The sequence below is a fragment of the Labrus mixtus genome, chromosome 2 (assembly GCF_963584025.1).
Source record: "Labrus mixtus chromosome 2, fLabMix1.1, whole genome shotgun sequence".
NCBI classification, from domain to species: Eukaryota; Metazoa; Chordata; class Actinopteri; order Labriformes; family Labridae; genus Labrus; species Labrus mixtus.
Genome location: NC_083613.1, coordinates 21,333,954 through 21,357,478, shown reverse-complemented (window position 1 = coordinate 21,357,478; position 23,525 = coordinate 21,333,954). Strand labels below are relative to the sequence as shown.

Below are 23,525 nucleotides of genomic sequence, written 5' to 3'. Positions count from 1 at the left end.
AGGCGGAAAAGTTTGTGTGTGTGTGTGTGTGTGTGTGTGTGTGTGTGTGTGTGTGTGCGCCTGCAGTTTCCAGGACTATGAAAGTGGTCATGCAAGACTATAAGCAGTGTCCCATGTGGAGCTCATTTTATCCCTTCACTCTGAGGATAATCTGCTGGTTATAGAAGCAGCAAGAATCAGTACCTTCAGTTTACTTGCAACTTCAAAAAACTGTGACTCTGCTTTCGTTCTTAAAGTTCTGATACACAGTGCTATAATGTAAAAGACTGACGAACAGACAGGCAGATTAAGATAGCCAAGGTCAAATGTTACATGAAGCAATTATAGAATCCATATATAAATGTTAACAAGTGTCTTGTGCAGTTCAACAACACAAAGTTGTGGAGCTACCTTTGCGCTCTATAAAATTTCAACAATACATCTCTGCAGCCCTCCACCAGAATGTGTCTCTGTTTTTTTGGCGTAAAATGACTAATTGAAATTAAACTTCCATAAAATTAACTCTTGGACATATAGCAACACAATAAGAACTAAATATAATGACAAAAATGCTTGAGAAAAATGTACATGACGTGTAGTTTAGTTTTGTAGTTTGAGCCATGTCCCATCTGCTAACATGGGGGAGGTGGAGATATGCTCTGTACTGTGGCCAGTCAGCGCGTGGGGCACCAACTATTTTGGTCTCACTTTCAGTCTGTGTTCTCTATGAATACAGAGTTCCAGCTTGTTTTTGTTTAGTTTTTGTTCAAAATATAATGAAGCAATGTGTTTTTTTTTATTATAATGCTACTCTGGCAGAGAATCCCCGACAAAGCTTTGTCTTAAGAAATCAGACAAACAGAGCAGTCTCATCATGTTGACACTGAGCTAGTTTGGCACTTCTCGCTCGCCATTTCAGTTGTGAAAGCAGCCTTAAAAGCTACACATCATGCATGGAATGGATTAGAATAGATGTTATATTTAGGTTTGTATACACTGGATGTGTCATTTGATATGGCATACGTCATTTCTGGCAGAATAAGGCAGAGCCAGGGTGATGTTTTGGTTGGAACATGATAACTCAATATTGTACCACCACCATAGTTTGACCAGGACTGTCAAGCGAAGATTTGCAGATTATCAAATTACCCGCCATGGTGAAAGATAAGCACAGCCATGTTTACTTTCTGGTCATGAGCCATGTGTTGGAGGGATGATGCCCCCAAAACATTGTCACTGGGCCTCGGTTTCATCTGTCGTTTAATAAATACAACCAGAATGGAAAACAAGAATACATAGAGGTTATTTTTGGGGTGATGGGGTGGGGGGTCAGGATAGAAAAACCCTTGGTGTTAAAGGGGAGCCATCATTCAGGTAATGTGAGGCCAGTTTTTAAGTGTAAGTGCAGTGATGTGTCCCCCTGAAGAGTTAGGGATTACTCAGGTTCTTTTTCCTCGTCCTCTCAGCAGGACTCTGCAGGTTTAATGTGTAACGCCGCAGGCTTGTTCCAACTGCCTCTGCACACCATTAGAAGCAAACATGAACAAACACACACACACACACACACACACACACACACACACATACTGTATTCACAAGGTAGTGATGCTAGTGTAAGTAGGTGCTAACACACTCTCTTCTTGGAGTGAACTGAGGAATAACAAAGAGCTTGGTGATCCCTCTGATTAAATTTACGATGTGTTAAAATGAATAAGAATTTAACACATGCGGTTTTAATGTTGCCTCTTTATACGGAAACAACAGGGAAGGAATATGGCATGTTGTCGGGTCTATGAGACGACTTAACTTTAATAGATGGCACTTTGACAAAAGTGTCTGCCTCTATAGAGGAGAATAAGTCGGCTTCTGAATTTAGCTTTAAAGTAAACTGTTCAGAGTAGTGGAATAAAAATGCCAGACATGAGATTATGGAAAAGTCTTCAAAGTAAAAAAGATAAAGAAAGGTGTTTGAATATAGATTGATGATCATGATCAAGACATTTAATTTGATTTAGGATTTTAAAAAAATGAATCGCAGAAGAACATACCTCCAAACAGGGAACATAATGAAGAACGTTCATTACGTGTAAGGAGATCGCACCAGTCTTGCACAAGTTGCAGGATATAAATGCCATCACCCCCTACTGATTGCTTGCGGTGAATTTTCCTGAATATTTCCTGCCGCGTTCTGACCTTGATTATATGCGGAATGTTGACGAGGCGGCAGGCAGGAAAAATTTAAAAAGTAAGCAATTTATTTACAGGATTTTGTCTGAAGACTTCATCCCATTCTTAGAACTGTAGAAATGGCTGTTTTGAAATATAGAGATTGCACCACAGAGTATGTTCTGAGATTGGGCTGAACTTCACGTAAAGTCTGTTTCTCCTCAGGGAACACCAAATCCTGAGCTCTACCTCGACACAAACCGTGTACCTGTTGTAGTCTCACATCTGTGAATGAATACTTAACCTTTATTTACACTTGAGCCAGTGTCTGGTATTCCAGGGGTCACTGTGGGTCACTTTCTGCCACCATTGCTAAAATTAAATGATGATTTTTACTTTATTTCTATACCCCAAATCACTATGATAAAAGGTATGCGAGATTATATTTAACAGCATAAACTTTCAAAAGGTAAATGATCCATGACCAGACCTGTAATTTGATTTTACCATGGAGAACTTGTCTTTAGTCAATCGGCATAAAAACTTAACTTAATGGAGGGAGGAAACCAGGCACCTTATTCTTTTTCCACTCACATCCAATGTGTTGATTTCCATTTTAATAAAGTTGTTTTTATTTTATGCAGAGATTTAATTACAGAAAATGAGCTGAAATGGAAAAAGGAACTGGATAACTTTGTTTCAGAATGACAAGAGCTCTAAATGATGTAATAGCAAACACTGACAAAAGTTTTGTTTTTCAACACTGATAAATGGAAAATAATAAAACTGCTTGATTTTAATCACAGACACTGCCTCTGCAAACAACCTATTATATATTTAATGCTCTTTATACTTTCATTGAGTATAAAGGTGAAGAGATCCTGCATGTATTTTTCACGGATACAAATAAAATAAATGTTAAATAACAGATAGATGTATGATGTATTTTTACATAACCAGATTAAACTTCCTACTAATTTCCATTCATAGTAAAGATTCATTCATAAAAGCTCAGTAACTCATTAAGAGAAGAACAGCAGCATTCCTTTGGTGAAGAATGTGTGAAGTTGCACTGTGGGGAGCCCCTCTCCGCATCGGGTGAAGATCAGGTACAGGTCATTAAGAAAACACTTCTCTGACAACAGAGCTGCTTGTACTTTGGTCTTAGTTGTAAAATATCCGCCTGGTACCCTTCACTGTGAATCTTCCAGTGTCAGGATCAGTGAGGGGTCAAAGAGGAGGGTCCTACAGAGGACATCCTGGAGGCATTAACCTGCCTGACTCAATGTAGTATTTTAGGGTATAATGAGGTTGTTTTTTTTGGCAGTGCAAATCTGACTTTGTTGTTTTGACCAGCCTCTGAATACAGACATTGTTCCATATGGATTATACAGGTGGTCTTAACGACCCAAAAGAGAAATAGCTTGAGATTTTGAGAAATGCATTTCATTGCTCTCTTGCCAAAAGTAATATGAGAAGGTTAATATCGCCCTCCTTTTAATACAGCAACCATTTCGGTGGTCCAGTGCTACAAAAATATGAAGCTGTGGGTACCCTTCTTGCATCATTCATGAATGGTGTCCTCTATCGTATTTTTTATTTGATGTGCTGTTGAAGTCAAGTGATCTAGTGCAAAGAGCAAAAGAGTCTGGTTTGGTCTTTTTGGGACCATTTACGTCCATTTACCAAGAAGACTGCATGACGGCTCATTTGTCTCACTGCAACCAGCGACACACAGAGACGCTGTTTGCTCTGCTGTGCAGTCAGGGTTGTATTTAATCCCCTGCATGTGTTCTGTGAATTACACCGTTTTCTTTATCCATTTGCACAGGTTTAGCAGGCACAAAAGCTTCACAATCCTGTTGTGTATCAGGCCCAAAAGCGTTTAATATTTAGTTTCGCTAATTTGAGTACTTTCTGAATCAAAGAGCCACTGACCAAAATTCCATACTTACGAGTAAGAGATGAGTCCATAATGTGGCCAACTCAACGTGTTATAGTACATTTTATCTGTAAAAATCAACAAGTGCATTGTTCCTCTGCCACATAACTAACCATAAAACCTAAATAACATCTACTTCCCCATTTCAGTCTCTTATGCTAAGCTGTGCTAATGTCTTCAAGCTGTAACCTATAGTTGCAGCGATAAGAGCATAAAACCAATCTTCCTTGCCAGCTAAACATTTTTTCCCTTCACTTTAATACTTACATTAGCATATAAATAGTATTGTATTCCCTCAATATAGTTGTCTACTGCTTTAAACAGTGCAATATATCTAAAATAAAATTCATTTGTCCATCCAAAAGTCTGCTGTAGTCGTCTACGTGTCCCACAGCAGCTCTGAAACCCCACACTGAGTCAATTAGACTTGTACAATAGCAACATCCCTTACGCCAAGCAAGCACAATCTATATGACTTTGGAGCTCTAATAAGATTAATTCCTCTTGGATGGGATAAATTCTTTCCCAAATGTCAATGTAGAAGCAATGATTGAAGTTAACAAGCTCATTAGTGCTCCAAAGGACTGTGTTCAGAGCTGAATTGTTGCTTCTCAGTGTGCAGTGAAGGGGAAGATTAGTATGAAGACTTCACTAAAAGTGAAGACTTGTGACTTGCATTAAAATATATATATATATAGAACAGTCAGTCTTGTACATCATTTTTATGAAAACAAATTCTGGAGATTATCTCAATTTTCTCATCTGTAGACATATTAGATGGCCCATTATTTTGTTTTCATCTCTCAAACTCTTCTTCTTGAGCCAGTATGAAAAATACTAATGGTACTCAGACTCAAGCTAATTTGTTTCTACTGAAGTCAAACGATTTACAAAAATCAAGTCGCAAAAACATAGCTGCATTTCATGAAACAGCAGGTGCACTGCTGAGTATATATGGCAGCAGGAAAGTTAATGTGGAACTGATAGTCAGCACCCATATTCATGGCATTTAAATACCAGTCATACCAGTCAAACACTGGGGGAATTTTTTTTATTTAAATAGTTACAAAGGTCAACAGGAAGACAAATACATGATAAGCTATATCTTGCTTTGACTACCCATGCACTACTTGTTAGCATGATAACGTTGGTCTTTTCACGGCATGTGTTAAAGCTTCTGTGAGGAGTTTTTAGCTGGTTCTGAAACAGACTGAATATACTAGGGGGTCTTTATGACCTGCAAAAGCAAACAGGAAGATTGGAGGGATGATTAATTATTTGTATGTAATTATTTAATAAGCCTGTCATCTCTGGGGTCTAGGTGTCAGAAGAAGAGATTAACAGCATACTTCTGAAGCAAAGTTTTTTTTAAATATTTCCCCGCCAAAGATTTATAGCATGTTAGACATTTGAAATAAAGATGTGTGACTTTTTGTTGAAGGAAGAATGTGTGACTTTTCGATCCAGTAGATGTCGCTCTTGAGCACCAGCATGAAACCAAAACAAACTGCTGTTTGGCAGCACCTCCGCTATTCTGAAGCCTCCGCTCTGACAATGACTGTGAGTTAAAACGCTAACGTGACATCAAAATGAGCAGTGTGTAGGCTACTGTTATTGTGTTATTTATTTCTGTTATTCTTTTTTTTCTCTAGGCCTTGACTAAAACAGCTTTTATAGACAAGGAGAGGAGTCGGTCGTCCCGCCCATGTAAACACGGCTCCAACAACAACACAGCCGGCGGAACTCGTGCTTCTCACTCATTGTCGACAGCCATGACTCAGAGAGACATTGAGGATATTTATAAATACAATTTTTGCACATTCTTCCTTTAAAAAATACAAATAATTTTGCATCTACAGGACAATATGAATATCAGTGAAGATATTAAAGGTCCTGTTTTGTCCAGAGGGGTCGTTAAAATCCAAACAACCTGAAAGTTCCTCACAGAAGCTTTAACAATAAGAAAATTATGGAATAAGGCCAGAGCAATCCTGCAATCTGTTGTGATCTCAAATAATTTTTCCACAATCTTAAGATCCTGTGTAAAACTTGACAGCCTGTCTGCAGAAAACTGGAATTCAGCCAAGAAGAGACTGTTCTAAAACATGGTTGGTTTGGTTCAAATTATAGCAGCTCTGATGGCTTTGATGCTTCTCGGAATGAGAGATTTGTCTTTACTGACCTTCAATAAACTGATTCCTCAAACACAGAGGTTCGGTATTCTTTAGACCTATTCACTATACATATACAGACTGTAAACAAAAGTCTGGTCCTTTAGTCTTGGTATAAAAAAAGGTTTAATGGTGAAGGGTAGTAGAGGGAAAAGTTAGAGAAAGAAGGGTTATTGGGGCTACAGATAGAAGACCAGACAAGCTGTGTTTCATTTTCAGATGAAGATGTAATGAGAACCTGCTGGGGTGACTTTAAGCACAGGCCTAGGATCAGCTTTCCTCTTACCCTAACTTTCCATGAAACTGTGTCTTTAATACAGACAGTACATTATCAGTATTTTGGGAAAATTAAGTCTTAGGCTTAGTAAGGTTTGATCTCATTCTTACTGTAGTATATTTATCATCTTTTGGACTCTTTCCATAATTTATAGGTTTCGTTCTTTTCGACTTATTTACTACCTTGTGTACATCTCATTCCCCATTGCATGCCATAAGAGTTTGTATTTACAGCATATTCACAAGTTATTTATCGCTTTTTGGTGTTGAATTTTCAATGCTTGGTCATAGGATTTGTTGTTTTTGTTTTTAATGTGACATTGTACAACACTTTGGTCAACATTTGTTGTTTTTAAATTTGCTTTAAACAGAAAATTAGATTGGATTGTAAGTTTATAAATCGCTGATCACATGTGTTGGTCACATGAGAGGTTAACATGTGACCCCCTCACCACAGGTAGAGTTTAGCTCGCTGACCTGCTGCTTAGCTTAGGGGAGTCCAGTTGCAGGTTAACAGGGGGGCTCCAGTCCCTAAAATGTCCGTAAAGGGGTTTCTACAAAGAACTAAATAGAACAAACACACTCTCCAGAAAAGGGGATGATAGGGGGAGAGTTGCCCTTTAAAAGCCAGTTAAACCTTTGACTCTGACTGAAACACTAAAGGTCTCTGCTTCAACGCTTCCAAGCTGCGTTCACAACAAACCTTGACTGTATGAGAGAAATTCAACCCTGTTACTCATTTGAATAAAGCCAGTCCAGGTTTTTCTTTCAGCCTAGTATTGTAGAAGGATTGCAAGAAAAATACAGTTTGGCATCCTGATGTCCTCTGGCATGATCCTGGTTAAGTTAGTCAGAAACCACCATTACTTTATAAATGATGCTATGGTTTTCATTGAGTGATGTTTTTATCCCTTTGTATTATTATTAACCACAGTGCATAGTTTTGCTTCGGTTATGGATTTGTAACTCAAAACTTCTGGATCTATGAGTCAACGGGCTTCATGTCTGACTGCTACCTAAAGCAACACACCCCATACAACACGATCCGTTGAGTCCTTTTTAACGCTCTGGCTGAAAACTCTTGAAAGACATGTTTTTATCCTTCAACGTAGCTTTAGCTAGAAATCTTACAATAACACGAGACCGAAGAACTGCAGACAATAGCATCCTTATCTCATCCCACATATTTTCAGCACTTAAACTGTTTACATGGAACAGGTTAAGATAAGTTGCAAATCCTGTTTTTGTTAATTTTTGTGTAAATCAACTCTTTGATTATAGAGGGAACATATTTAAAGTTTGTCACTCTGCAGTTATAAAAGTACAGCTCTGCTCTCCTGTATAGTCTAAAAGCAGTACATTTGCTTTACTGTCAAATGATATCGTGGATTTATGACGCTATACGAAACCAGTCAAGGACAACACTTCAGTATAAACATTTAGATGCTAAATTTAAAGGTGCAGCACATTTATACACAGAAGATGGACTCACTTTCTTGTTCAGTTCTTGTTTTAAGTGCAGAAAAAAAACATTAAAAAGTGACACCTTTTGCCAAAGTATGCTCTTGTAAAGTTCTCCTCGGGAGCTTTAAACTTTAAAGGCAGGTTTAATGCACTCTAACTATGCCTTTAAATCAAATGATTGTTCCTCCTGCTCCTTTAAGGGAATTAACCCTAAAGAGATGACCTGAGTGGGGACAGTTTAAGGTTTACAAGACTGAACTGTGAGAATACAGAATAGATATCAACAAGGGACACTTTATTCTTTGAATAAATCTAAAAACATCAATTTATTAGGTCTGAAAGAAAACATGTTGCTGATGATTTAATAGCAACACAGATTATTTTTATAACATTTAGGTGGTAGTAACAGAGGCCCTATAAGTGGACATGCATCCATACACTTTATTGTAAACGTTTAACTCTGTTTTCCTACAAATAAAGGGTCATTTCTGGTTGTTTTCTCAAGATCTTTACTTATTCATCTTATAGCCAAAGAGTTAAGTACCCTCATTAGTGTGGGTAACAGCGGGTTCAGTGACAAACCTATTGATTTTTTTTTTAGATCACTAAAAAGTGTATGTTGTTTATGAATATGTTATTGACAAAAAACAGCTATCCTGAGATAATAAGGAAAATTACTGAAATGAGTTAGTTTTCACAGGAAACCCAACGTTATCTGAAGATAATGAGAGAAGTGTTATGTTTGAGTTTTAGGATTTGGACCCCAGGATGCAGAACACGGAAACAAAAGTCAATCTTTAAGACGTTTTAATGTAGCTTGTAGCAAAATAAAAGGCTTAAGGCAGTTAGTGGCAATAGAGGACGGGCTGGCGCAGGAGAACTCAAAAAGCAAAGGCCAAACAAAAATCCAAAGCAAGGAGGTGAGGCTCACAGGCAGGCTGCACACAAAAAGAGAAAACAGGTCAGTCCATGACACAAGAACAAAAAATCACATTCAAAGTTCTTCAAGGTACGGCTAGTAGTGTGACACAGTTTACCGACTGCAAAAGGAATAATCTAGCACAGGAGTTAGTCTCGATCTGTCTTTAAGGCCTGAGTGATGACCTGATGAGATTCAGTGCTCGTCGTTCCAGCTCAGCCAGCCACGCCCTCCACTGCACACACACTGCAAGAGAGAAAACAGAAGGAGGGGAAACAAACACAAAGTGACACCAAATGCATCAAAAACTAACACCATGACAAGAAGTTGAGATCTCTAGAAAATAATTGGAAATGACTTGTTATCATGCACAAATGGAAAAAATGAATGGATATATGGCACTTAGGTCTTCTATATATTCAGCAGGAATCTTGGTGACAGACATCTCTAAATCTGGAAAACTAAAAATATGAGTGGAAATATGTTTCTGTAATTTAGGTGGGCCAAAACTTCTCACTAAAATATTCCACAAACAAGATTTAAGTGTTTTCTCATTTCAGCAAGAGGGAGGTCAGTGCTGAGAAGAACCACACTGCTGTCTGCAGAGCAGAATGAAGCTGAAGGGGGGCCTGTAGAGCAGGAGGAGGCAGATTGGGTTTCCCCCCCATGGGTGTGCTGAGTGCTGCTCTGCCTCTCATAGTGGGGCAAACAATATTTCATCTTGTGGCATGAGCCAGCCCTGCCCGGAGAATTTCCCTGCTAAACTACTAATGATGGGAAATTAACGCTTCACTGAGCCGAGCTAAATACCCTTTCTGACAACATTTCCAAACTATTTTACAGCACAGGCAAAAAAAAAAAAAAAAAAACACAGCAAGGTAAAGCATCACACAGGTCATATTTCTGTTGATTTGAGCGTAATGAGGAAAAGTGTCTGACACGTTTTGTTATTATTCCCATGAAGGGTGGGAGATGAATTAAGGAGGGGGAAACAGTTATAGTGATAAATAAAAACTCTGAGTTATAACTTAAAATCAAACATGTCTACCAGACCCATGGAGCAATAAATAAAAATGTGGCTTTTTTTGACGTATGGAGACTAGAAAACCAAGTGTTCAAGGGGAGTCTTTATGCACAACAGTCAGACTCCTCCCAGACAAGCCTGGAAGAAAACCTGTTGTTACAGTAAGAGCTGTCCACTGACAGAGACTCCCTCCACACTGACTGATGCTGAGCAGCTCCTGATTTCACATTTGTACCATTCAGGTTTTACGCGCAAACAAAATGAGAGCTTTTGTCTCTACAGTGACCGTTTTGTTGGTAATAACATTCCCCTGCATGGAAGCTATCCACGGATTATACAATTTTGGCCAGCATGAATTCTTCCCCAAAAAGAACAACTGCAAGCCAATCCCTGCAAACTTCCTCCTGTGCCACGATATCGAGTACACAGAGATGCGTCTCCCAAACCTGCTCGGACACGAAACCATGAACGAGGTTCTGCAGCAAGCTTCGTCCTGGATCCCGCTGGTACGGAGGCAGTGCAACCCCGACACGAGAAAGTTCCTCTGCTCGCTTTTCGCTCCCGTGTGTCTGGATGACTTGGACGAGCCCATCCAGCCGTGCAGATCTCTGTGCGAGAGCGTCAAGAACGGATGCGAGCCCGTGATGTCCGCGTTTGGGTTCCCGTGGCCGAGTATGTTGGACTGCAACCGATTCCCACTCGATAATGACTTGTGCATTCCGCCTGCAGGCATGGAGACCTTTGCACCAGCCACTAAAGAAGGTAAGATGACGTAAAACTGCATTTTAGATTTTTAATTTTCCAATATGAATCCCATATTTACTTTGCACAGAATGGCAAATATTTGAAAATACATTTTGTTGTTGATGCTGCATAGGATGTATGCGCGAAAAGGATTGTTTCCCATGCAATATACTGTATAGTGTTGTATAGTGTTGAATTATGGAGGATTTTGGAACTATAAATATGTCTAATTTATGTTTTAGCGCCAAGAGTGTGCGACGCTTGCAAGGAAACAGATGAAAACGACAACGAAATTGTTGACAATCTTTGCAAAAATGACTTTGGTAAGTACATTCACTTTTTTTTTTTTTAAACAGAGCAGTCCAGTTTCAAAGAGGCCCAAAGAGTTCATAAAGAAAGATTTCAGAAGATTTTAGGCAACATATAGAGATTTTTTAATGTTAAATTTGCCTCATTCAATGTAAAGTCTAAAGAAAAGATGTGAATTGCAACCAGGACTTCTCTCCCCCTTTTGTCTCCCATTCTGCATGCATTTTGGCTCTAAACCATATGCCATACACAGACCTTGAGCTCCTCACATGGCTTTCATTAGAGCAACATGTCAAGTAGGATGATGTCCATACACTCTCTGTAAACATTTCCAGTCTCCATTCCTTACTTTCTCTCCTGCTTGCACCATAAGCCCTGAAGATCAAAGTGAAGGAGATCTTCTACATTAACGGAGACACCAAGATAGTGCCAGAGACCAAGAGCAAGACCATCTACAAGCTGAACGGCGTGACGGAGCGCGACCTGAGGAAGACCGTGCTGTGGCTGAAGGACGGCCTGCAGTGTGTGTGCGAGGAGATGAACGACATCAATGCCGCCTACCTGGTCATGGGCCAGAAGATGGACGGAGAGCTGGTCATCACGTCTCTCAAGCGATGGCAGAAGGGACAGCGGGAGTTCAAGAGGATTACTCGCAGTATCCGCAAGCTGCAGTGCTAGAAAGGACAACAAAAAAAAAGGGGAAAAAAAGAGCATAGGCCTATTTGTCAACTTTTTGAGAAGCACGTTTAGTTGAGATCTTTCCATTTATCTTCGTCAAGTAGTCACAAAAGTTGCAATAATAGTTTTGTTCTTCTCTAGATTCCCGTGAAGATGTTTCTTTGGCCTTTGAAAAACAACAACCTTTAAGTAGGCCTAATCAAAACACATCTGCAGCTGACTCGTTAATATTTTTGCCTAATCTGCAACAATAATTCTTGTGGATATTCATTTTCTTTAGGGTTCTATGTGTCAATAAAATACACTCAAGTAACATTCACCAACAAGCCCATTTAAAACATGACTTTATCTGGGGCACACTGATACCTGCATTAGAAAAGAGTTGGCAGTTAGTGCCCCCCAGTGGTCAGATTTACGCAGTCTTCGCTGTCACCTCATTAATTGCAGTTAATTGCACCCAGCTGGAGTCCCAGGTGTACAGGAATGACTAATTACATCTTATAGTGAAAACAAGCAGAGCTTTGAATCTGGGATTAAAAATGATTGACTCCGAAAAAAAAAAATCACTGGCAGATGTGGCCTACTGTTAAATACTGCCAGGAGAGAGCTCAGTCTTTTTCTCCTGGTTTTTCTCTTGGCTTTGTTTCTGCCGTCATCTGTGTCATAACCCAAAAATATAAAGCCTGCATCATTGGGCATTTCTTTAAAAAAAAAGATTTAAATCCCACAACTGCTTGGTCTACATGATTCAAGTGTTCAAGTAAAAAGCTTTAGTTTGGATGGTAACGTATGCTGTATTTACATCACAGAAAATGTATTCATGTGTGTGTGTGTGTGTGTGTGTGTGTTGCATATTGAGTGAAGCTGTGATCCCAGTGTGTAGTGTGATGTTCAAAGACGAAAAAATGTTTGTATTTTTCTTTTCTACTGTTTTCTCAAGCAAAAAATGAGAGATAGCTGGCTATATTCTCTTCCTCTTCAACATTTTAATACTGTTGGTCATTGTTTTGTACTTGAGCCACCGCTTTTCTACCACAAAACACATATTTTTCTACTCCCCAACTTACACATTTCATTTTATGTTTATTAAGTTTTGGTTTGGATCCTTCTGTTTGTGTGACAAAAGTTTTGGTATAAACATTGAATATCTGAACTTAATGGTTGATAGTGTTGATTTGATGAGCAGTAACTTGTTAAGCACAGATAATTATGGGATGTGTATGTGTGCAATGTAAAGTATTGTTTTTAAAAGTATTACTGTGTAAATAACATACTGTCTTTTATTCTTGTATAAAAGTTTTCAGCGATTAAAAGCAACAACATGCTTGAAATGACTTGTTTTATTGTTTGGAAAAGGAAACAGAAATCACAAGAGGAAAGAAGACAAGTTAATTGTCAAATGCTGCCATCTAGTGGATTTCAGTAGTAAACACAGCCTTGAGTTATTTTCCAGAACTTTTCAGTACACGATCCCCAAAATAAGGGTGCCAGAGACTGGGCAAGTGACTGAGGCATATAGCATAGCCCACCACCAAGCACTCATACAATTATTTTATATACCAATTTATTTAAAGAAAAGCTAGAAGCAGAATAAATGAATGTCCATGTATAGACTTTAGTGCTGAGTGGAGATACAAAACTTCATAAATATAGACCCACAGGTGTTTGCATCTTTCTGTGTAAAGAGCAGCAGACACGAACACTGCCATGTGCAAACTGTTTAAGGATTTTTACACATTACTTTAATTTCACTTAATGTGCTTTATTTAAAATGGAACTACATTTTTATAAATATATATATTCACAATAATGTGTGAAATATATCATTTTAAATTGTTGATTTTTTTTTTAAGGTTTTCTCTTTTGGAAGGCATCTCATGTTGCCCCCCCCCCCCCCCCCCTTAATGGCTCACGACCCCACCACTGGCCTACAAGATGGCAGCTTTTGTTGGTACTTAGCATTAAGTACCTAATTGCTTTATTCAATTCAATTATTTATGCATTAATTCTTTTGTAACTGTTTTTTCTGTTTTTTATTATCTGGGTGTTTTTCTTTATGAAATATTCAGACTACATAAACAATCGTATCTAGTTTTGTTTACCAATTTGTTTCCCAGTTATTTTCTGATGTTTTTACTACTCACAGATTGTTGGTATCCATGGGTCTTTTTGAAATATTATAACAGGTATATTTATAAATAAAAGAGGAAGTCTAAAGGTCACTTTCTGTCTTTGCTCATAAGACTTTCTCTTCCTGACACACTCAAAAACATTTTTGGTTTTTCTTCTGGTGGTTATATAGTTTTGCTTGTTTTGTGGTTGTTTTTGTTTATGAGCCTTAGCCTAAGTGCTTATTTATATTCTAACACAGAAACTTCACTTTCTTTCAATACCTTAATACATCAGGTTTGAGGTTGTCAAAATTAGACTTGCACATATGAAATAAAATCATATTAAAACATTACTTAGATATACAAAGGTCTTTATGTAAGAACAAGTGTGTAGGGATATTCTGATGGGATTATGTCAGTGAAACATATTAAAAATGTTTTTTAAAGCAATTAATCACTTTTTTTCACTCATGGGTCCTGGGTCAGCTTTTCTTAGATACAATTAGAAAGGGCTCCTACGAAGAAAGGTTGGGAACGACTGCTCTAATAGCCTACATAGCAGGCCTTTAGTCATTTTGCAATTCATATATTGCCCCAAACAATGATAGATCTAAATATTAGCTGTTGCATAACAGTAATCTTCATGATAGTAGTCAGAGTGCTCATTTACTGTATGTATATACATATGAGAAAAGAGTGAAAATGCCGTTAAAAAAACAAAAACATAATATGATATAAAGGACTGACTTAAAATTGATCATCAAAAATGTTACAACTAGATACTTTACAGGTCTGTTTATCAAACTCTGTTATAAGGAAGTAGTGCAAAAAATGTTTACATTTCTGGAATGACATAACAGCAACTGGTTAAAAAAAAAGAAAAACTTTGAGCAGTGTCCTGAAGGTTTGGAGGTGGCAGCTTCAAATGTGCAGGCATTCATTACATTTTGGTAACCGTGCGGCTGTCTTCTGAATTGCATATCATTGGTCTACCTATACCAAAAACCTCTCACATCTGAAATACAAAGCACTGGACCCACAGAGCACTCACCAGAGACCAGGACCCCTCTCACTCACTCAATCCACTCCTTTCTTTTCTGCCATCAGGTCGGAGATACAGAACTCTGACCTGGAAGAGGGCTCGCTTTAAAAAGAGCTTTGTTCCATCAGCTATTGAAACTCTTAATAAGCGTCCACTCTGACTGGCCTCTTTCATTGTCTATGTGTTTCCTGTTTTTTAAAGATTTATTTTTGGGCTTTTTGTGCCTTTAATGGAGAGATAGGACAGTGGATAGAGTTGGAAATCAGGGAGAGAGAGTGGGGAATGACATGCAGGAAGGAAGCCACAGGTGGGATGTGAACCCAGGCTGCCCGCTTGAGACCAAAGCCTCCATACATGGGGCGTGCACACTAACCACTGCGCCACCAGTGCCCCTGTGTTTCCTGTTTTTTATATGTTTCTTCCCATGTTATCATATAAGTATACCTGTGTACCAACTGTGCAAAGCTGTGTCAACAAATTTCCCCCTGGGGGACAATAAAGTATTGTATTGAAAACAAAAGTAACTGCATCTTTAAAAAATAATTTGATCACCTTCTATGCCATACCTATTCAACATTTTTACACACTTCACATCTTGATTCATGTGACTCCTGGCTGTCACATGACTGATTTGTGACCTCAATGACTCACCTGCACAGCCCTTATATGTCACTATCACTCAGTGATTGACCAAGAATTGCCTGGGACTCTCCAGGACAAGTACAACTGATGAGACCTCTTGGACAACTCAAGTATTTTACTCAACAGTCTACACCTACAGTCTAGACATTAGTTTCATTTTGATCAGCATAGTAGTCCAGGGTCTAACCACTAAAGAGAATGGAGATTAGGTTACAAAGGGTATGTATTATACTACTGCAGAGGGCTGTAGACCTACATGTGTGAATGTATCATGAATTCAAGGGCAGAGAAAAGACTGGCTTTAGATAGATACACAATATTGTAAATAAGTATGGCTATGTTTTTTTTTTTACCAGATGTATATGTATTCAACATTATAAAACATGTCCACACTTTATCATGGATACTTCACAGTGCTTATATCCTTTGTCATCTCTGTAGCCTACTATACTAGCCTATATTCATTGCACCTTTCCTTTTAAAATAAGACTTACACTGCAATTGCAAGGTCATTGTGAAGTTAATTTAATTTTTAATAAATTGTATTGGTTTTATTTGAAACGGCTTTATTTAAAGAAATACACTTACCCATGTTTTCCAAACACTAATATGTGTCCCTAGCTGGTCTACAACCCCCCAATTATGAGAAAAATATATTCTTTTCAGAAAATGTGTGTGCAGGCTGTTTGGAGATTTTCCCTTTGTAACATCACAAAGGGCAGTAACCCCTCCCCCAGGTGGGTAAAAAAAAAAAAAAAACACAGTATTTGTTCTGCCTGCTGAGGCTGCCTTCTCACCTTAAACGACCAGGAATGGTGCAAGAAAGCCCTTGTCACTCAAGCCCTCAGAGGGGCGAGGTCGCACAAAGCTCACCTGCATTTAAAGCTGTAGACACAGAAACAGCCTGTTCAGAGCAGGGCTGAAATAGGGGGGTTTAAAGGCATGATAAAATAACCTACATGATCAGGGTGGATTTTTGGCAAGAAACTTCCCAAACATGTTATGGGGAGCTCTGAGATGTATTTAAACGTGTTAAAAGGGGAGTAGCCTTTAATATGTGACCATTAACAGGATTAGCGAGTCAGTTATTTTCAGCTATTTTCCCAAAAGGAAGTGATGGTTAATTTAATGCCTGTATATTTTGTGGAATTTAAATGTTACAGTTACTGGTTACAGTATGATATCATGGAGAAAACATTAATAAAAGAATATTGGCCTCAGTGAGAGCAGAAGTAACATCAAGAGGTCACAATGACTGTATGGAGTCAAAGCTATAAATATACCCTATTACTGTAGGTCCTAGGCATGTGTAATTTGTTACAGTAACGGATGCTGTTTCTTTCCCAACATTTCAGGAGGCAAAAAGGTCCCCAATGATTGTTTAAAAAGCCAATGATTATTCATACTGCATGAATCACTGTGACATGCCGACATTAAAACACTCACCGGCATGGCCGTAACTGCGCAATCCCGGCTGTTACAGTACTGAAGAGACCTTATGATGCGTTCAGGGCTGTGAGAAATGTAACTTATCTTGGTTAAAGATGAACAAAAACAAACTAAAGTAGTTCATGAGGTGGGGAATTTGCTGACACTCCAGTTTAACTTGATGTGTAGATTAGGGGGCACAATTTGTGGAAACCCTGTTAACTATCGTTTTTTAATTTAATTTATTATGATTAGTGAATATCACTCCAGGAAACATAAGCCACTTATACGTGGGACTTGAGATGATATATTTGAAGCTGGTATCTGTAGTGTTTTTTGGGGGGAGAATCTATTCGAGCTGCATGAAAAGAGTGATGTTGGCACCTAGACTAGTTATAACTTTTTACCCTGTAAAACGTTTCCTCCGTGCTGCATGCAAAGTTTCCCTCTCCACGAACAACCTTTGAGACCCAAATAAAAAAACAACAACCAGCGTATTCTTTATTTAACATGCATGTGACAGATATTTTTCTAATGTGCTAACCAATAGCAACAAGGTGCATTCGACAAATCGCATCTTTCGCTTTAGTATCCTACGTTTCCGACGACCATGAAGGCAGCACGACTACTTACTTTTGGCTGTTTGTAGCTCCCAGTTTAAACTTTTGTTTGACTGTAATTAAAATGTCTTTTTTGCTGTATTTTATTTACCATTTATGCCAACAAGGCTATAAAACCCATTTACCTCCCAAATGACGATCGACTGGCTCAGTTTGACGAATCGTAAAAAAAAAAAAAAAAAACTCCGCGGGGAAGTTCCCCAGGAAATCCCCAACACTGTCCGGGGATATTATTGTCGACACAAGCTTCAACACAATTGATCTCGGTACATTTTTGCAGTCACAGGGTCTCGAAGCAGAGGCGTCAAATGCTGGTTTATTACAAGTCTGAACCTTCTGTAAGATCTACGGAGCCCGGCAATGGATAACATCAGCGTAAACACGGATAACGATATGGTGAAGGACAGAATCCGGAGTTACAGCACGCTCACTTCTCTGTATCATGAGACGCGACAGGAAATGGAGCTTTTGAACAAACAGATCTATGTGAAGGACAATATCATTGCAGATTTAAAAGCGAGGCTGGGGAGGTATGAGATGATCTACATGAACGTGGGAGATAACGAGTCTATGCACATAGGACCCTCCAAGTCTCTGTTGGACAGCCTGTGCAAAGAAATATGCAAACTTAAACAGAAGAGAAACGATGTGGAGTTCAAGGCATCTCGCCAAGAAGAGGTAAAATACGCAATGAACACTTTTAATTATGTTCTAAATTGCAAATGAGTGTTGTTAGACTTAGGAGAGAAAAAAATAGCCAAGTGGCAAAGAAACAACATTTACTTCCTTTTAATAAATAGGCTAATAAACTTTAAAGCCCTTAAATCCTTATTTAGCCTAATTGAAAGCTTTATCAAAAATGTCACCCTGCTCAAGGTTATAATTTAACCCATACATTCTTATGATTCTCCAATGAAATAAATGTTCAAATACATCCACAGAAATGCAAACTGATTTGAGAGTGAAAAAAAATCCAACACAGAATAAATGTTAGAAGATATAACTTCATTTTTTTTTGCTTGCATGTAGCCTATTAACAGTTTTTGTAAATACACCAAATGCACCATACAACTAATCTGTCTTCCTCTCAGGAGATCCAGCGTCTAACCATGCAGCTCAGAGAGAAGGAGCTGGAACTAGAAAGTGTCAGGTGTCAGCCGGGCCACGAGAAGGACCAGGAGATCCAGAAGCTGCGCTACACCCTTGAGGAGAAGGAGCGGTCAGAGGCGACCAGAGCCGTACTCTGCTCGTCCCTGGTCGAAGAGGCGGACCAGCTGCGCAGCCAGCTCACAGCAACGGTGAAGGTGTGCCAGGAGCTGCTGGTCAGAATGGAGAAAGACAAGAAGGGGGGAGGAGAGGTTGAGGATGAGGCTCAGCAGCGAAAAACTAAGGAGGTGTGTGTCTCGGCTGTGTTCAACTGATGTTGTACACTTAAGGCTTTCTAGGGGTGACTGGTCCCTGAATTTATGTAAGCCTTTCATCAGTTTAAAACCTGTTGTGACTTCTCTTTAACCACTTTACAGATGACACAGTCCTCTGATATTGGCTGTAACAACTCCCAAATCCATCAACTTCAGGAGGAAAATCAAAAGCTAAAGCAGCGTGTAGCATATGTAAGTACTTGCCTAGAACATGTGTTTTTCTGACATTTTGTCCCTGCAATCAATCAGGTGCCACAAAAATAAACATTTAAAGAGACGAGTTAATCGATGTTTAATTTTTTAAGGTACAAGGTCTGAATACTCAGTGGCAAAAGTACGATTCCAGCAGGGAGGACTACATCAGAGGATTGTGTCAGAGGTTGAAGGAGACCTCTGGGCAGGGCTTGATTCCTGGGATCGGCTCTGCAAGCACAGGGTTGCTTCATCATGAAATTTCCAGGCTCAACGGCTTACTAGAAGAGAAGATGAATGAGTGTGAGCGGCTTGGGAGAGAAGCAGAGGAGACAAGGAGGCAAGATCGAGAGCGCATCCAGACTCTGGAGCAGCAGGTACGGCGGGCTCCCTACATCTCTGTACTTTGCAAAGTACTCACTTATTTGCACAAGTTTTGTTGTACTCAGTTTTCTAGCAACTGAAGTGTTTAAAAAACAAATTTTAAGAGATATGTAGATTAAATATTTTCTTCTTTCCCCAGGTTCTAATCTATGTAGAGGACTTTAAGTCTGAGCGTACTGACAGAGAGCGAGCACAGGGCCAGATGGAAGATCTGAAGGAGCAGGTTTATCAGTTAAAACGACAGCTACACAAACAGGTGAGACGACAGCCCTTACACAAAGATGTACTTCAAGACACTTTCACTTGCTTTTTTGACTCCTCTATGCGTTGGCTTATGCAATCCTAACATTGTTTGTACGTGACTGTCCTCAGCAGGAAGCCAGCAGGGAGAGCAGAGAAGTGGTTCCCATGTGTCGTGTGCACATAGGACACAGAATCCCCTCGAGGCGACACAAGGACTCTTCAGAGCCTTTATTAAGGAGCCCTGCTGAGATGCAGAAACAGCCTGCAGCAGCAGCATCAACAACAACAGCAAAACCTGCCTGGAGCGAATGCCCGGGCCTGTCAGAGTTGCAGTGCCCGCGCTGCCTCGCCACATTCAGTGAAACAGACGCAACAGAGTACCTGAACCATTGTGAGGAGTGTGCCAAACTATAACCAGAAACAACACTCATTAAGAAAAAGAAAGATATATCTCGCTGACAGTAACTGAACACTGAAGAGCAGCACTACACGTCAGAAAATAGCCTGGGTGGAGATTCCAGGTCAGAGAGGCTTGACGTCAAATGAAACAACTGGGTTGTACAGTTTACTTCACTATGGACAAACAGCTTCAGCCAAAGTTCCCCTTTTGCATGGGAAATGACTTTGTGTGGATTTACTCAGCCTGTATATTTAAAAAAAGATAAATTCCGGTGTCTGGTTCTTAGTGTTCGCCTGTCGTAATACAGGATGTTATTGTGACCGGGATGTGCATTTTGATGCACCCTTTGAAATACCTCAGTTTGTCAAATTACAACCTATTGCACTTTCTTACTTTTAGCCAAAAAGTAATCGTATGCTCATACGACTAAGAGATCGTGATGCATAAGCTTCTAATGTTGGATCCAGACATGTAGTTGACTTTGCGCATCTATTAGTTTATTTTTGGTTGAACTTTGCATTTTTCTGTCCTGTAAATTATATATTCTTAATAACAGATTTAACATAAAAACTATTATTTTAATATTTATTCTATGTGCATAAAAAATGGAAAAGGCATATAATTGTAGTTAAATTCTTTTGTTGTCTTTTACATTAAAGCTGTTTTTTGTATGGGGGGGGGAGGGGGTCATTTTAGGGATAGAAAAAGTGAAATACATTACAACTGGAAACTGTTACGATCACATCCCAACTGACAAAATGCTTTTTTTTGAGCTGGCACATTATTTTTGTAATAAAAAAAAAAACGTATCACACACACTTGAAGTTATGGTGATTTATATAGTTATAAATATGTTTTATTATTGCATGCTGTGTTTTACTTTTCAAGTCTGGAGCCTGGAGCTGAAACCACAGATCATAGCTTAACCACCAAAATGTTGGCGCTACTTAATCTATGTGCCTGTCTTTTTCAATGTGTGTTTGTGTGTGTGTCCATCTGTGTCACGTGTGTGTGCTTGTGCGCGTTGGAAAACCCCTTCACTGCATTGCCTGAATGGGCACGCTGTACTGTGACAGCCATATTCCCAGCTGTTGTTTGGCTGAAGCAAAAACACTACAGGGATATACTGAGAAGACCAGTGAAAGACACTGGCTCAAGTTACACCCAACGACCCTCGATATCTGCCTGTGGGTCCGAGACCAAACAGTCTGACGTATGACACTGTAAAGTATCACTTTGACACAAACAGAACAAGCATGTTGATGTTTGGTGAATCATTTGTCATGGGTCGGTGTAGTAAGCACAGGAAGCTGGACATCCCCTGTTCAAAAGGAAGTAGACATGCAGTTGCGGTGCAAAACAGAGATGTAGCTGCTTAACAACTGTGTTCTTTGTGTGAGTGAACACATTCCCCTTTTGTCGCATTTTTTAAATTTAATATCTCATTAAAAGCAAGTCCATGAAAAGTTTTACAATACAAAAAAATCTGAATTAGCCTACTAAAAATAAACACTATTTATAAATGTACTATTCTCATTGGTTTTGTTGCCAGAGCCATACTTCTTCTGGAATGGTCCTTAGCTTGCTAGCTAATATTAGCAAACATGAAGGTAAAAACAAGCCCATTCTAGCTTTCTTATATTCCCTACCTCCATTTGAGTGAATGTTTAACATTTTGGAAAATAGGCTTTTTAACAATATTACTTACTGTTCTTTCTGACAATATATTGATATGTGAAAGCGCTCATGTATGACGCTACGAAAAGCAGCTAGTTAAATTAGCTTAGGAAGCTGAAGGACCCTTTAGCCTGAACCTGTCATGTCTCAAAGAATTTGCCAAGCAAAAGTCCAGTTTTAACATTTTACCCTGTCATGTGTATACAACAAGAGGTAACTGACAAATATGAACTTCAAAAGGGACTGACAAATTTGTAACCCCTGAGCACAGCCAATCTAGCTAGTTAGCATGCTTAACAGCAGATTCGGCTAGCCTATTATTTGTGGCAAAGACATAAGAGGGGTTTTCAACCAAAGACTTTCACGTCAAGTTCTCTTTAGAAAGGCCAACACATGTTCTTTTTTGAAAGTTGCAAACAATCTGAAAAAAATCTAAAATTTATAGAGAATTCATATTTGTGGGTAATTTCAAATCTACCAAAACTGGAATTAAATGAATTTACTATACCTTGAGAAAAATTGTTTTTTTTGAAGAAACACTTTGAAACAGTTTGCATATTGTGCTTGAGCCTAAGTCCCCAAGGGTAAAAAAAAATGACAGCAGAATCACATGCTAACTTACTCATCAGCAAACTGGGGACTATAGGTCGCGGCTGATTTTTTACAACACATTTATCTCATTTGCATCCCACACCAACTTGGCCTCAGTAAATGTGCCTATAGATTGATTGGTTCCAATTTTGCTTTAAAGGGCAATTTTATTCTCTCATCTACAAACCAACCACAGGCACTATAGAAATACACACAGGCCCATAAAAGACCACAAGCTGTCTGCAGGGGATTCTCCCCCAGCTAGCACACCCACTCTTTACAAGAGGGTCTAAGTGACTGAACTTCCATACACACACACACACACACACAAAAAGCTCTACCCACCTCTTTAAGGGTGGAAAAAGTAGGTCACATATCCCCACCTGAGTGTGGGAATTTTTCTAAGACATTTAAGCATAAGTGAGAAAAATCAGGTGACGATGGTAGACCAGTTCCTGTTAAAAAATAGGTTTCAAATCATCAGGATGTACTGATGTAGCTATCATATAGTGACACAAAGGGAACACTTCAGCCTGACAGTTATCCAGACAAATACAGAAGGGATAGATAGAGCCTTTAATCTTGTGTGTATCCTAAAAGAATGGGAATTTCCCGCCATCACGAGGGAATTCCCAAAAAAGCAGACAAGTTATATCTGAAAATGGAGTGCTGTCTTCTTGCGCATTTTAAGTTAACATAATATGGTTCAGGTAGTAGGTGATAAAGCTGGCTGTTTCCTTCAAGATTTTGGGGAACGGGTTTCAAGGTTTTAGCCATCAAAAACAGGATTTTGTTAGAGTGTATCTGGGGAAACATGGGGAGATTCCCTCATTTACAAGACTATATAATCCCAAAGCGCTCCAGGCAGTTGACAATGAAAAGATCAACATTGTTATTACAAGCTACAAGGCAGCTGTGATCCCTTTTAATAATATTTGTGCTCACTCCTGTCATTGAAAGACTGCTCTTAGTGCACCATTGTGTTTTTCTTCTCCAAGACAGCTCCTGGAGAAAAGATCAAAACAAGGAAAGGAGGATACTAGGAACACATCTCCAATGACTTTTAAAGACATCATAAGTCTATTATTGACTGAAAGAAAGA

General features: G+C 39.0%; 2 protein-coding genes and 1 long non-coding RNA gene across 4 annotated transcripts; 2 read left to right on the top strand and 1 right to left on the bottom strand.

Annotated features, from left to right (window-relative positions):
- Window positions 1-8,788: 8,788 nt before the first annotated feature.
- LOC132988677 (uncharacterized) lies at window positions 8,789-15,016 on the bottom strand. Its single transcript, XR_009675844.1, has 3 exons — window positions 14,835-15,016; window positions 11,556-11,668; window positions 8,789-8,936 (listed from the first exon to the last, which is right to left on the bottom strand). It is a non-coding gene; the product is annotated as an uncharacterized LOC132988677 (long non-coding RNA).
- sfrp2 (secreted frizzled-related protein 2) lies at window positions 10,129-13,003 on the top strand. Its single transcript, XM_061056240.1, has 3 exons — window positions 10,129-10,703; window positions 10,928-11,008; window positions 11,368-13,003. The coding sequence occupies exons 1-3, from the start codon at window positions 10,202-10,204 to the stop codon at window positions 11,670-11,672; spliced, it is 888 nt and encodes a 295-aa protein (XP_060912223.1). The 5' UTR covers window positions 10,129-10,201; the 3' UTR covers window positions 11,673-13,003.
- Window positions 15,017-17,693: 2,677 nt separating the features above from the next.
- tnip2 (TNFAIP3 interacting protein 2) lies at window positions 17,694-20,973 on the top strand. Of its 2 annotated transcripts, none has more exons than XM_061056219.1 (6): window positions 17,694-18,193; window positions 18,607-18,909; window positions 19,039-19,128; window positions 19,242-19,505; window positions 19,652-19,768; window positions 19,885-20,973. In XM_061056219.1, the coding sequence occupies exons 1-6, from the start codon at window positions 17,876-17,878 to the stop codon at window positions 20,167-20,169; spliced, it is 1,377 nt and encodes a 458-aa protein (XP_060912202.1). In that variant the 5' UTR covers window positions 17,694-17,875; the 3' UTR covers window positions 20,170-20,973. The 2 variants fall into 2 exon arrangements, with proteins under 2 accessions (XP_060912202.1, XP_060912210.1); XM_061056227.1 differs by having other exon boundaries at window positions 17,695-18,193; window positions 19,888-20,973.
- The last annotated feature ends 2,552 nt before the right edge of the window (window positions 20,974-23,525 follow it).

Bases quoted from the DNA above. Each gene is read 5' to 3' on its own strand.
- sfrp2 (XM_061056240.1), top strand. From the start codon at position 10,202: ATGAGAGCTTTTGTCTCTACAGTGACCGTTTTGTTGGTAATAACATTC. The intron at 10,704-10,927 runs GTAAGATGACGT...TTTATGTTTTAG, and splicing joins TGCACCAGCCACTAAAGAAG to CGCCAAGAGTGTGCGACGCT. The intron at 11,009-11,367 runs GTAAGTACATTC...TTGCACCATAAG, and splicing joins TCTTTGCAAAAATGACTTTG to CCCTGAAGATCAAAGTGAAG.
- tnip2 (XM_061056219.1), top strand. From the start codon at position 17,876: ATGGATAACATCAGCGTAAACACGGATAACGATATGGTGAAGGACAGA. The intron at 19,129-19,241 runs GTAAGTACTTGC...TAATTTTTTAAG, and splicing joins TAAAGCAGCGTGTAGCATAT to GTACAAGGTCTGAATACTCA. The intron at 19,769-19,884 runs GTGAGACGACAG...GACTGTCCTCAG, and splicing joins AACGACAGCTACACAAACAG to CAGGAAGCCAGCAGGGAGAG.